The sequence below is a fragment of the Setaria viridis genome, chromosome 2, assembly GCF_005286985.2.
Source record: "Setaria viridis chromosome 2, Setaria_viridis_v4.0, whole genome shotgun sequence".
NCBI classification, from domain to species: domain Eukaryota; kingdom Viridiplantae; phylum Streptophyta; class Magnoliopsida; order Poales; family Poaceae; genus Setaria; species Setaria viridis.
Genome location: NC_048264.2, coordinates 34,885,507 through 34,900,255, shown reverse-complemented (window position 1 = coordinate 34,900,255; position 14,749 = coordinate 34,885,507). Strand labels below are relative to the sequence as shown.

Genomic DNA, 14,749 nt, shown 5'->3' with positions numbered 1-14,749 from the left:
TTCCCATCTTCATCCAAATGCCAGGGCTCAGCGTCGCAAAGAAATTGTGCTCTTTCCAAGTCATCTTCTAAATCTAGGGGGTATAGGTTGTATTACTAATGCTACTAATATCTCGGATGCTATATGTATTCATGCGTCGGACACAGCTGCAGAAAATTTGGTGCAAAACTGTGAAGAATCAACTCAACTTGACCTCCCTACAGTTCGTGGCACTGAAATTCATACAGATCCGGTGACGCTTGCAGTTTCCAGCTCGGATCCCCGTGTAGATCTTGCTCCGACCTCGAGCATCGCTGGGGCGAGTCCTGGCTTGCCGCGTGGGGGTGGGGGTTGATTCACCTGCGCCAGCATCTACGCCCGGCGCGCCAGGCGCGGCAAGTCCTGCCCCGACATGTGGCATTGTGTCTCCCGCGACTGCACACGCACATGCGGAGTGGACTCTGCCAGCACCTAGAGCAGCCAGTCCCACTTCACCACGCGTCCATATGTCTCCCTCGCACCCGACCGAAGCTGAGACAGATGGATCTTCTATGGCTCATGTGGCTCACGCTGGATCTCCACCGTTGACAGTTCAAGATGAGTCACCTATGCCAAAATGACGTACACGGCCTAAAAATTTTACTTATGGAACAGTTCGATGATTAAATTTCTGTGCTACAGGAGAGTCAGAAAATTTGGAGGCAGCTCTAGCAGATCCCAAGTGGAAAAAGGCAATGGATGAGGAATACACGGCATTAATGAAAAATCAAACTTGGCATCTTGTTGAAGCTAAGCAAGGAAGCAACCTGATTGATTGTAAATTGGTTTATAAAATTAAAAGGAAGGCAGATGGGACAATTGACAGATATAAAGCACGTTTGGTAGCAGAAAGTTTCAAACAACACTATGGCATTGATTATGAAGATATGTTTAGTCCGGTGGTCAAGATTGCTACAATACAGCTGGTGTTGTCCGTTGCTGTCTCCAGAAATTGGTGTTTGAGACAGCTGTGGCGGAACCGTCCAAATTAACTTGGCTAAAGCACACTTAAGCCGCTTAACACGCGATCATGTACTTTAAACAAATCAACTTGGTCATCAAATCCGATAAACCACTTATCTCAGGATCGAGAAAGCAAAACTCACACAATGGTGAGTGGTTATAGAGATTACAACAGTCCATCCAAATTTAACAAGTGCGTTGAATTATTACAACATGAGTTTCGAAATTCAAACATAGTTTGCAGAGTTTTCAAGCAATGGAAATAAATAAACGGAAACTAGACGTTGTTGCATGATATCATTAAGAAGCCAATCATGACATCAATGATCCTTCTCCTCGCCCTTCGAGGAGGGATCCCACTTAACCGTCCAACCTGCCACTTGCAGTGAGCTCAGGGGTATCAACATCACCTGAAAAGATGTGCCACAACAAGGCTGAGCAACTACGCTCAACGAGACTTAACCGACCGGTGGTACTACTCCACCCACACCTAGACATGCAAGCTTTCTGGCTCTGGGTTTTGTTTTTGCCAAAAGCGACTAGTGTAGGTCCTTACTTTCAATATTTTAGCCAGAGGTTCTACATTCATTTACCAGTCTAAGTTAGCAACTATACCAAACCAAGCATAGTTTTCAAGCAATTAATACAGGTAAAAATATTAGATCATCATCATCTTTCATTCTTACTCAGTGTAGCATAGCGATCAAACAGTCCCAAACTGTGAGAGGCAGACGAATCGATTCGAATTTCTTAACCATGCATGGCGAACCTAATCTCATAATATCCGCACACCATGAAGGGCCGCTTCACTTGCCAGTCATCCCCATCAATTCCCAAACCCGTGTCAGGCCCACTTCCCTTGGTATAAGGCTCCATAGACCTGGCCTCTGCCGTTGTATGACCGCACTTGTCACCACATGCGGCCGCAAGGGAACTCCATTTCAGAGACAGTGGAACGATCTGCTCACGTCCCGGTTCAATCAGGTACTAGGCTTCCCCATCCCATACTAGGTATGAGATTAGTAGTTTCAAACACTTGATCACGAATACTATCACATCTCAACCTTAGTCCAGTTTCATGTAGACAGACGAGGCAAACCACCGAGTACCAAACATAGGCCCGGCCCCGTCCATCGTTCTTATAGTTGCAACATAAGAAAAGCAATCAACTCCTATAACTCGCGAGTGACAGGAAATCACTCAAGTTTTACCGAGTCCTATTAAGCATTGCAACTACTCGACTTAACATACTAGTGTTTAGATCAAGGGTACTATATTCATGCATCTATGGTTTCAATCAACTCCTAGAACGTAAATGCGCAATCAAAGCAATCAATTATGTTGCAAGTATTTAAAGATAGGAAATCATGCTCCAGGGCTTGCCTGGAATCCAACACTAGGTTAGTGTTTGTTAGATGACACTCGCTTGGCGAGCACCTCCCATCTCAACACTTGCTTAGTCCTTCCATCTTTGGGATACGTCCACCATACACTGTCTTCGGGTTCGGTTCCATCATCATGTCCTTCACGTGGTTTATCTAGCGTATCTAGATGAGATGTAAGATGCAAGTACATGAATACGAAGAATGGTAACATGAGATGCATTACATAAAAGCATTCAGGACAAGCACAAGGTTACACCACAAGACATAAGTACTTAGAGAGCAAGTTATTTAACTAACTATCACTCAAGTCTCCATAGAGATAGCAAGCATAACAAGCATGGCACACTAGTTAACTCAAGTCAAGCTATTGCAAGCATTTAACAGTCAAGAGCTAATTAAGAAGAGCATCATACAAGAACTAGGGTGATGGTGCTTATCAACATGGCATACATAAGTGCATCGCATAACCGGCAAATTGAAGGTGATAAAAGTATATTACATTTGTTTTTAAACCACTCATACACAAGCAAGTCACGCACCAACATCACTAAGGTTATAGTAAGCTATGCAGCAAGGTTATTTTATAGGAACATGTATACATGATCATTTATTAGTTAAGTGCTTGACCAACATTATATAACACATTTATACGATTCTCAGGTAGATCAAGTTAACTCTAATAGTGATATGAGCTAACTAACAAACACACAAGGCAACGTCAAGTAAAAGCTAATAACTTAAGCACATACACAAAATCTGGATAGTAGCATAGTAGTCACTTGTTTTAACCATAACTGGAGATATAAGCATCCAACCAGAGTGACCCTAGACTTCCTGTAAAGTTAATAAAATTATCTAAGACTTTGTTATTAACACCAAAAGCTGATTCAACAATTAATAAGGTGAAAACACACCAATAAGCAGATCTGTACAAACAAGGATAGAAAACGGTCATGAACTTCAGAGATGCATATATGGAGTTCTAGACATCCAACAACCATGATTCTTAACTTGGTAGAAACCTTATTAAGTTATCTATAATACTTAATTATTGTCATCTGAATATGATTCAATAGTTAACGAGACTATACAACATAAAGAAGCAAATCTATCCAAACTTGGACAGATTCTGACATTAAACTTTCGACAGCCATATCTCGAGTTATAGCTTTCACAACAATGTGGTTCTATACTTTTTAGAAAGCTTAGCAAACCACTCACAACTTTATTATAAATACCACAAGCTAAAACTAAAGTTAACCAGGTCAAACATCATAAAGAAGACATCTCTATCCAGATTAGGACAGATTCTGTCATTCCACTTCACAAGCTCATAACTGGAGATTTAGACCACCAAAAGGGGTGATATTTAACAATTATAAAATCTACTAAAAATCACTACATTCTTCCATTATCTCCAAGACATGATTCAAAGCTTAGCTAATTCAAACAGCACAACCATTCAGACCTATACAAAGAGCATGCAAAACTTGACAATGAACTTGTAAAATCTATAGCTCCTAAACCATCAGGCCTATGGTCATGAAAATTTAACACAAGATAGATTATGAAGTGTCCTACAACTTTTGTATTGCACATATTCATAAAAAATATCATTTGCATCATGAAAATATTACCACAACAGAACTGCTCTAGCAGCTATTTCAGCACATATGCAACAAAGCTCTTCATTTAGTTCTTTAACAAGGTAACATATGCATAAGTTAAACACATAGCTCAAAACTACTATGAACATAGTTAATTAGCATTATTTATAAGTAACATGGAACATCCTAAACACCTTAAGCAAGAATTAAAGTAAGAATGAAGAATTTATATAAGCAACATAATCATTAGTTGTTATGTTAACATGAAAGTATACATATGAGTTATATTCATAGCTCAACCACTACTTATCATAACTTAGCATCATATGTACCCTTCAAAAATAACTATTAAAAGCATGAAATGACTTAAGTATATGCATCTACTAGCAAACTTTCATTAACTTCCATAGAATGACATGCATATATATATTTTTAGTGTCATATGAGAATAACTAGCTTAGGGCTGAGATTATTATGAGTGGTAGATGCTATCAAAACATGGCTACTGTATAAATTTCACATGCTCAGGTTTTATAATTTAATTGCTATGAAAAAGATAAATTGCTAATGCAAGAAAACATGTAAAAGCAAGATAATTCTAAAGATCATCCTTTTCTATAAACACATAGCCATATAATATATTATTATGGTAGAAAAACCTCATAAAAAAGGTATTGGAACCATAATTTCTATTTTTAGATACTCCTAATATTTATAATTCACATAACAAGTATTAAACAAGTTAAATAAATAACTTAGTCATACATGCACCAATAAATATGAAATTTTTACAACAGTACAAGAGCATCAATTATAGCCTACCATAAAAATTTCACAGAAATTATAGCACCACAACTTTAGATATGAAAATGACAAGCAAAATAAGCTAAAATTGCCTATTAAATCAAAACATGATAAAAATAAGATACAACTAGCATGTTTAATATTTTTCTTAGCTAGAGAGTATCATCACAAGACTAACACAACTGGAATCACAATCTTTGGACTTCTATAACTCAAAATATGCATCTAACCAACTTACAAGGATTTCTAAAAGCACTTTGAAAGAATAAAAAAAGCATCAGAACTTTCTACTAACACATATCATACTATGACTCTACTGTGTAAATCTACTCACAAGGATTCGAAAAAGTCTTCATTTGCTATTTTACGATTTTTCTACAATTTACTACGAATTTCTAAATTTGCAGCCTTTTTAGATCTAGGAAATAAAGAAAATCGAGGCAAACTTGCAATCTAGCCCCTGGATCTACGGGTTAATTGCGCAAAGGTCTCAGGATTTCACCCATAACCCCTTACACTTCCTTCTTCTTCTCCACACAAGTCCCTCACGCCTAACAGATCACACGCACGATAACAGACAGGCACAACAGGCCATGAACTTGGGGGCCGGTGGTGGGGGAAGGAAGGGGTGTGCTTGGGGAGGTAGAGGGGTGGCGCACAGGGCCAAGGAGGTGCTCACCAGTGGTGTGGCGACAAGGAAAAAGGGGCGGTGTAGGGAGTAACTGCGCATGAAGGGGCGGATGGGGGCTCACCGTGGACAGGGTCGCCTGGCGAGGGAGGGAGCCCGGGAAGGGGCAAAACGGATGCGTGTCATCGAGGAGGCGCCGTGGCTGCGAGGAATCGAAGGGGGACGGAGGGAGGTGGCCGAATTTCGCCGAAGAACATGAAGAGCTTGGGAGAGCAACAATGGGGAAAACTTTGGTTTGGGGGAGCAGGAGGCTTGGGGAGGGGTCATTTGTGGCCGGGCGAGAAGATAAGGATGCCACAGCGTCGAGGATAAGGTCGACGTAGCACCGGGCCACGGATTGGAGGTGAGAGGAGGTCCAGTGGGTGGCCATGGAGCGGCGTGCGTGCTCTGGCGCGCGGGATTTGCGGGACAGTTGCAGGGCCGAACTTTGGGGCCATATTGCGCACGATTTTTGAACTAAACCACGTTGGCTCCCTTTACAAAAACTATTATCCTAACAACTGAGTTCAAACTTTACTAAATGTTTTTGCCTAGATTTCAAATGGATTCAGAGATAAATCACATCAAAGTTCGTCAAAAACTGAAGTTTTCAGACTTAGAAACATTTCAGCCGAGCTGCTCGTGTTGACCAAACTGGTTGTGTTTGATCTTGTTTTTGAAAACCTTTTGTGCAGATTTTGGCCTAACCCTAATAAGCAAAGTTGTTAAGGGCTTGTAGCACTAAAACTTTTATGTGAGGCTTGACTTGAGTTCATATTAGAAATTTTAAGAAAAAGGGCTGCAAATTTGGGGTTTTTCATGTTTTTCTTAAATTGCCACTGATTTGAATTCTAAGTTTTTGAACTACTTCTGTTCAATTACAAACAAAAAGCTAATAATAAAAGTTGTTAGAAATGATGATTTTAACAACTCTTAGTTGGATAAAATTTCAAGTTCTTATATAAAATTTTAAATTATGGACTAATCACCTTTTAAGCTCTTAGTGGCAAAAGTTGACCCTTGACTCGTTTACTTAGCTGGTAATTGCCTCTCTTAGGCTTAATCAAGTTTAATTAACCTAGGGTTGTTACAAATTGGATGTTCAGAATGCGGTCCTACATGGCGTTCTGGAAGAGGAGGTTTACATGAAGCAGCCGCTAGGCTTTGAGAGTGCTCATAATCCACATATGGTGTGTTGACTTGATAAGGCTATATGTGGCTTGAAACAAGCTCCAAGGGCCTGATATGCAAGATTAAATTCTAAACTTATTAATCTTGGTTTTATAGTCAAAGTTAGATACTTCTCCCTTTATCTATCAGAAATCAGAAGTTACTATTTATATACTTATATATGTGGATGGCATTATTGTTACTAGCTCATCTAATGAAGGTGTGGCAGCTTTGCTCCTTGATCTTGAGAAATATTTCGCCTTAAAAGATCTTGGTGACTTGCATTACTTCCTGGGAATAGAAGTTCAACGAGATAATCAAGGTTTGTGGCTGTCTCAAGGAAATTATGCTCAAGAAATCTTGAACAAGAGTTGGCATGATAAATTGTAAGGCATCTTCTACACCATTGTCAACTTCAGAAAGCTTTCATGACATGAAGGAAAGATGTTGAATTCTTAAGATAGTACACGGTATAGAAGCATAGTTGGAGCATTGCAGTATCTCACACTTACTAGACCTAATTTGGCTTTCTCGGTTAACAAGGTGTGTCAATTCTTGCATGCGCCTACTAGTGATCATTGGACTGTCATCAAGAGAATTCTCAGATATGTTCATTACATTGTGGACATTGGTTTAAATATTGAGAGATCTAGCTCAATGGCGTTAAGTGTCTTTTCTGATGCAGATTGGGCCGGTAGTGTCGTGATAGAAGATCTACTGGTGGTTTTGCAATATTTATAGGATCAAACCTTGTATCTTGGAGTGCCAGGAAGCAGGTTATAGTTTTAAGATCAAGTATAGAAGCAGAATACAAATCTATGAATAATGCTACAGCCGAATTAATTTGGCTGGAGTCTTTACTTGGTGAACTTGGCGTCCAATTGCAAGAACCACCTATTCTATGGTGTGATAATTTGAGGGCCACCTATTTATCTACAAATCCAGTGTTCCATGCTAGAGCAAAGCATATAGAAATTGATTTTTATTTTGTAAGAGAAAGAGTAATGAAGAAACAACTGCAAGTTAGGTTTATTTCTACCAAAGATCAGGTTGCTGACGGTTTTACTAAAGCATTGCCGGTTGGAAAGCTTGAAGAGTTTAAAAGCAATCTAAATCTCAAGCGTAAAAGGAGTTTAGGTTGAGGGAGGATGTTAGAATATCTTGTGTAATTGATTCAAACTCTAGTTGTCATCATTGGTTGATTCGGATAGCTTAGAGATAGTTAGAGATAGATCTTGTAAATGTAAAACATTCGAATCACATATGATAACGACTTCATGTGTATCTCTTGAGCGATTACTCCTATATTAACATGCATCCGTGGTAGGCTAAGATAGTTTCCTCAAATTCTTACAGCCGTCACTGTGCGGAAAACTCGAAACCGAAACGAGTTCTGAACCTCCAGCCAGCCGGATTGATGCTGGAGTAGTTCCTTTCCTAGACGGACACACGGGCACGCACAAGACAGGCGTTCTCGTCTATATATCAATCATCGGTGCCTGCAGACCCGCGCCGCCAACCAAACTACGGCGATGGCGTCGCTGGCTGCTTCTGGCCTGGTGTTTCCCGGGGCGCGCGCGCCGGTGATCCGCACGGTGTCGTGTAGTCCTCTGCGCCCGGCTGCCCCATCGCCCGCCCGTCTCCCCGCCGCCGCCGCCGCAACCGCCCCAGCGCGCGCCCCTCTCCGATCCGCCACCCGGCCGGCGGCGGGCGTGCGGCTGCGGTGCGCACCGTCGTCAGGCAACACCACCTCCGGCCCCGACGGCGGCGTGGCCGATGAGGACGACTTCCCGGACCCGCCCTGGTGGGCGCCGAGCTTCGAGGAGCTCAAAGAGTTCGAGGAAACGGACTTCAGCCCGGAGGCGATCAAGAAGCGGTACGTGCGCGAGTCCAAGGAGGCCGCGGCCGCCGTGAAAGGCGCCGCCGCCGGCCTGCTCGCCCGCCCGCTCCGGGACCTCTTCGACGACGTGCGCAAGCTCAAGACCGTCTACGACGTCGAGGAGTTCCACATCTGCTTGCCCATCGGTACGTAATTGCTAATACAAAACGTCGAACAACGAACGTGCATCCTACTCCATCTGCTGATTGATTGTGTGTATGCAGGTGCCCTCATGTCGTGCGTGGCTGCCTACCATCTCTGTAAGGCTGCGCCGTCGGCGTTCGTCGATTTCGTGCTGCACTACGCTTTCTACAGGCTCTGCGTCATGGCGGCGGATGTCAGGAGGAGGGGTTTTGCCACCGACTTTATCATCCGGCTTAAACTATGTAAGTTCATCTCTCTTGTGATTCAGTAAATTATGGTTGCGATAGATCCATATACAGCTAGCATGAGACAAATTATAGTTAATTTCTTCAATGACTAAGGTGAATTGACACGACTATGTGCAGTTATTACCGTGGCTACGCTTGCTAAGGGCTTCATCGATCAGGTTACCTTCCTTAATTTTATAGCCAGGTTCGTACAAGGGCAACTTAACTTTTGGCTTTGTTCATTTGCAAGGCAACTTTTCACTTCAGTGTTTCATTCACTAGTTCGGTTATTTAAATTGCAACTTCGTCATTGCACGTACGTGATGCTCGCTGACCGCTTACTTTGTTAAGAATAATGTTTTATGTACCCTTGTAACATTTGAACGTACACTAAATCGAGTCACGTATACAAGATGTATAAAGGAAATATTCTGCAGGAACAATAATTGTTACTGTGCACCTTGTATTCCTGGCTGTTGCTTTTAAAAAATACTGTAACGGTAAAGAGACTATATATGTTCTTTATTTTACTGTAAATAAACGTATTCATTCAGGAATATAGCAGTACTAATTTCATATGCAGTCTCAAATTTTGAATTTGGTGATAAAAAAAACCCCATGTTTCTTGTTGCACGATTTGCCTAATTTAGTCTTCGATCTTCCACATATGACACGGTTGTTCTCCTCGTGTGATACAGGTATGCACTTTTCGCAATCTATTATATCTCCGTCAGCGTTGAGGTATACGGTCTGAAGAAATACAGAAGATTTATACTCCCATGCATCTTCTACTCGCCGCCCCCCGAAATGAAGGAGGCTTGGGACTCTGTCTGAGATTGATTTTGCATGGACGAAGAGGATTAACGGTGGACGAGAGTTTTTCCTTTCTCAAGTGTGTGCGCTTGTGCCCTTACTTCTATAAGAAAGATTTTTTTAGCAGTCTATTATGGTAGCCGAACGCCCTCGCTCTCTGCAAATGTGCTCGTCCTCGGCCTTCTTGAGTCCCTGTCAAACGGCAGCATGATAGTTTCATCCCTATAACACTAATCTGGCACAGTTACCTAGTTCTCAGTCTAGATAGTTGTGCAATGAAACTGTGCACTGAGACTAGCCTAAATAAACGTCGACTCTGCATGTTTTGAGGATAATTTAATGGCAAGTTGCCACGTTTCCTCAAATGCACTCACCTATTCTTTTACTGACAAGGCAATCCCAATCCACACAGACAGACAGAAGCTTTTGTACTTCAAAATCGTCCAGAAAGAGATATGCATGCCACTACTTTTGAAGATTTTCAGGAATACAACAGATAACCCACAATTTCATGATCTCATAAAATCCTCTGCCATTTACAGCTGCTTTTGCCCCCTCCCCCCCTACACATACACCCAAAAAATACAAAGAACATGATCTTGCCTCCTTGGGCAATGGCATGGTTCGTTTCATGAATGAATAAACCAACTTCTTGCGCCAACTTTCCAGTAACAGTGCCCAAAAATAGAAGCAGAAATTCCAGAAAAGGTGAAAGAAGCAAACAGAAATTAGATGAGGGATATCAAAGAAACCCTGACAATTTGCTTATTCATCCTTCATGAGCACATACTAGTTTGGGACAAGATGCCCTCTGCAACCATTGGAGCCTCCCATCCAAGACTTCATTTGAAAATGCGCCTTATTGATATTCAATCACCCATTTTTCAATGAACCACTGACTAATCATAATCAGCTGATTTGAACATGGAATGCAATGCCTTCATCTGGCTAATGCCACATTGCAGATGCTGAACTTTGGAACGGCTTGCACGACATAACAGAATTCATGCAAAACACACAAAATCAGAGAAAATAAAAACCATGTAACCAGATTCTGCAGCCACAAGTTACTTCAAATAGAGTCACGGACTAATATAACCAAGACTATGAAAAAAGTGATCGCTAGCATGCATATCACCACTTCTCCTAATCTCCGTATCACATTCAATCTCATTAAGACAGCATGCTGAACACCATTCAGCATCTGCAATCTACACTGCATGATCTGAAGTCTGAAAACACAAAGAGGCCAAATAAGAGATTTGAATAACTTCCTGAACAACGTGCACCTGATAATCAATATCGTATCGACAACTAGAGATGAGTGATAAAGACTTTGTAGCACTCATATATAAACTGCCGCAATAGAGAACAGACAATTCGATTGTAGTACTAAGCTAGTATCTCAAAATCACAAGTAGCCGGCAACATTAAACTAAAGAAGCTGTATATTTGCATGGTATCACCATCAAGATGATTGAAGATACGTCAGTCCTCACTCACAAGCGATCTGAAAAGATACCAGTCATAAAGCAATCAGTCAAACTACTTAATGAAAAACGCTGAAACTAAATAGGAGGTGTTAACGTACCAGTCCCAAAAGCACTCCCACAACGCAATTGCTATGGGCACAAAATGTGATGCAAATTTAAACACTTTCTCCGCCTTATCGCATATGTTGATTACACATGTGGCATGACCTGCGTACGGCTGGACGTTCCTGGAGGTAAGGAGAGCTAAGGCAAGTGAGATAAGAAGCAGGATAAGGGTGACACCAGTCTTGTTCAATAGTTTCTCCTTGATCCTCTTGAACACCCACAGCAAGAATTTCCGGATTGAGCCCTTGGGTGGTGGGGGTTCCTGCGCAGCCTGTTTGCTCCGGTGAGCCCTCACCGGCCTTCGAAACCACACGTGCTCTGCGCCGAACCGCGAGGAATGCTGCACAATCGAGCAACTTCGATCACACAACAAACAACAGGAAAGCCCAGCCGAACTGGCACCAAACCGGTGGTTATCCGGTGAAACGGGTATGACACAACAAATCAACAATCAAAAGGCAAACCGAGCTAGCATGCTGCACAATCGAGCAACTTCGATCACACAACAAACAAGAGGCAAGCCCAGCCCAACTGGCACCACACCGGTGGTTATCGGTGAAGCGGATATCACACAACAAATCAACAATCAAAAGCCAAACGGAGCTGGCACCACAACGGTGCTTACCTGATGATCTGGCGGCCGCGACCACCAAGCCAGCTGCGGCGGCGACCTCCAAGCGACGAGCTGCGGCAGCGATACGAGCCCCGGCTGCACGAGATGCATACGGAGTTGGTACTAGCATGATTCGAGGTTCGAGCGGAGAGGGAACCCGCCGTTGCTAACCTGGAAATACGGCGGCGGAGTGCGGCGGGGTCGAGCGCTTCGAGGCGGCGCATCCTCGCACCGCCAGACCCGCTGCTGGTACGCGGGCGGCGGCGGCGCGTCCTCCCATCCCCGGCACCGGCGAGAAGACGCCGGCGCGGGCCATGCCGACGGCGATCGCCGTGCGTGAGCGGTGCCGGTGCGGAGCGGAAGGGGGATTCCGGGAAATGATTTGGGCTAAAACTCGGATCCGATCTGCCCAGCCGGAGGCCACCCCTCTTTAGACCCTACTCCGTGGGCTGGCCCAAATTTCATCGTTAATAGGCCCGTCAGATTTTCGGCCCGTTTCTTCTGCAATTGTTCGGCCCGTCAACTTCAGTCGTTGGTACTCACTTCCTCACGGGCCACGGGGTCGCAAATCTCAAAAAAAAGAAGAAAAAAAACTTGGGCAAGGGCATTCATTGATCGTCCATGGTCGAATAACTTGTCTCTGGCTCTCTGCGCGCGCGCGCGTGGACGTGGGTGGACCCGGTGGAGCGTCATGGTCAAATTTGCGTCAGATATATGCCATGCACGGTGATGAAGTGATGGAAAAAACGGTGGCGTGCTTAGCAGCAACAATATCTTCTGTTGTTTGGGCACGGGTATTGGACGACAGCCCCTGATAAAAACACACTCGTGCCGCCGATACGCCTGTCCGCACTCCCTTTTGCGCAACGCGATTTCCATACGCTGCGCGTGCCAACACCAACCAACGCGTGCTCGGTCTCCTTACTGCTTCGACCTCCATGGGAAAAAAAAGATCTTCAAGATAAACAAGACAAAGGGACAGGAAGATAGAAGGCAGCTAGGAATGTGCATGCCTCGTAGTGGCACACAACACGTCAACCTGTCGAGCACCAGCACTCGCGAACGAATTGAAGCAACCGGCAGCAACTAACCGAACGCATGGGTTCCATGTCATCCGTGCAACGGATCGGCGGATTTTCCTAGTACATCTGTCTTCTATCATCAGCAGCTAAAGACGGCTAGGCGCCCGACATGGATCACCATCACCAAACAACAGCTAGCCGCACTAGCTGCCGTCGTCTCTTCTTGAGAGGAAAGCCCGCACACAGCCTTTGTGGTGGCAGCAGCAGCATACTGAAATGAATCGCAAATACTACAGATTATCACATGGTTTGTTCAGAAATAATCAGAATAGGTTCAGGTCCCTATAGCTTCGATGATGCATGACTGCGTGCTGGATCGATCGGGTTTCAGACGGCGTGCGCGCACCCGCTCCCGTTGGACATCTCGGCGGATTTCGCGTTGACGCAGCCGCTGTGGCCCTTGAGATCCACGACGTCGAGGTTGTAGAGGATGGGGATCATGACCAGCGACGACAGGAAGGCGAGGAGCGGGCCGAAGATCCAGAGGAGGAGGGGCACCCCGGCGTAGAAGAGCCGGTTGCCGACGAGGTTGAGGGTGAACCCGCGCTCCAGGACCTCGCCGATGTAGTCCCTGGCGGACGGCAGGCCGATCAGGTCGCCACCCTCGCCGGAGCCTGACGAATCGGCGACGAGGCAGCCGGAGGTGTTGATGAGGAAGCTGGCCTGGTTGAGGAAGCAGATGGCGAGGGAGTGGCAGAGGAAGGCGAAGAGGAAGGCGAGCAGCAGCGCCACGTACTTGAGCGCCATCATGTACTCGCCGTGCGCCCCGAAGACGGTGTCGCTCAGCGGCTTCTTCACCGTGTAGGTGCTGCTCAGCACCGCCGCGATGCCCGTGCAGAAGAGGATCGCCGTCGTCGCCATCAGCGTCGAGCCCATGATCACGTTCCGCACGGACTGCACAACCGTCACCGCGTTCTTCGCGTTGTCCTGCATGCATGCGTGGGTTGTTGTTAATTATTATTGTTGGAATGAAGAACGTGTCGGTCGGTACCCAGCCTGCTGGACTGGTGGTCCTTCACCGGGCCGCCGGTGCGTGCGGCGGCGCGGCGCGGCGCCACCAGCTCGGTCGGCCGGACGGGGACGTGTCACGAGCGAGCAATGCGTATGCACGAGACTACAAGCACGTACCTTCATCATGCCGGCGGCCCAGAGGCGGCGCGCGGCGGCGTTGATGCCGGCGGCGGTGCGGAGCGGGCGGAGGCGGATCTCGCGCCACAGCCAGACGTGGTACGCCATGGGGAGGAGCAGGCTGAGCGGGATCAGCGCCAGGTCCAGGAAGCTGTCCCTCCACTCCATGACCGGCGACAACACGAAATCAACCAACGAACGGGACGCAAGCAGCTACACGCGAGCAAAAGCTTCAAGCCTCTTCTCAGGAATTTCTCTACCAAGTTGGAGCCTACTTGTGCTAGCAGAACGCTTGGCTCTGACCTGTTGGTTGGAACGCGTCGGATTGGTGTGGGGGGAGAGGTTGCTTTCCGATCAGGCGTCTGGAGCTGTCCGTGTGCGGGCGCCGCTATATATAGAGGAGCAACGGCCGGGTTCCAGGCAGAGATCAGCGAGCAGTGACGTACGGGGGCAGGCAGGCAGGGGTCTGCAGGAGATAGTGGCATCTTACACAAAGGCCACGATCTTTAGTACAAGTGATCAATCACCAGCACTAAAAGTAGCAACGGGAAAGCCGGGGCAAGACCGGATCGGTAATTAATCAATAGGGTCTTTGGTAGAGATCCATTCAGATCCCTTCAGGATTAGCAGGTATGGGCTAAATTAAACGGG

At 45.2% G+C, this 14,749-nt stretch overlaps 2 protein-coding genes and 2 long non-coding RNA genes across 4 annotated transcripts; 1 reads left to right on the top strand and 3 right to left on the bottom strand.

Moving 5' to 3' along the window:
- Window positions 1-60: 60 nt before the first annotated feature.
- LOC140221710 (uncharacterized) lies at window positions 61-5,783 on the bottom strand. The gene is made up of 2 exons (XR_011897374.1): window positions 5,530-5,783; window positions 61-2,528 (listed from the first exon to the last, which is right to left on the bottom strand). It is a non-coding gene; the product is annotated as an uncharacterized lncRNA (long non-coding RNA).
- A 2,363-nt stretch (window positions 5,784-8,146) lies between these two features.
- LOC117844320 (uncharacterized) lies at window positions 8,147-8,953 on the top strand. The gene is made up of 2 exons (XM_034725054.2): window positions 8,147-8,639; window positions 8,718-8,953. Exons 1-2 carry the CDS (start codon window positions 8,147-8,149, stop codon window positions 8,906-8,908), a joined length of 684 nt encoding a protein of 227 aa, XP_034580945.2. The 3' UTR covers window positions 8,909-8,953.
- Window positions 8,954-10,924: 1,971 nt separating this feature from the next.
- LOC117844319 (uncharacterized) lies at window positions 10,925-11,884 on the bottom strand. The gene is made up of 2 exons (XR_011897373.1): window positions 11,269-11,884; window positions 10,925-11,187 (listed from the first exon to the last, which is right to left on the bottom strand). It is a non-coding gene; the product is annotated as an uncharacterized lncRNA (long non-coding RNA).
- Window positions 11,885-12,955: 1,071 nt separating this feature from the next.
- On the bottom strand, window positions 12,956-14,485 carry LOC117842564 (uncharacterized). Its single transcript, XM_034723037.2, has 2 exons — window positions 14,099-14,485; window positions 12,956-13,897 (listed from the first exon to the last, which is right to left on the bottom strand). Exons 1-2 carry the CDS (start codon window positions 14,264-14,266, stop codon window positions 13,298-13,300), a joined length of 768 nt encoding a protein of 255 aa, XP_034578928.1. The 5' UTR covers window positions 14,267-14,485; the 3' UTR covers window positions 12,956-13,297.
- Window positions 14,486-14,749: the final 264 nt, after the last annotated feature.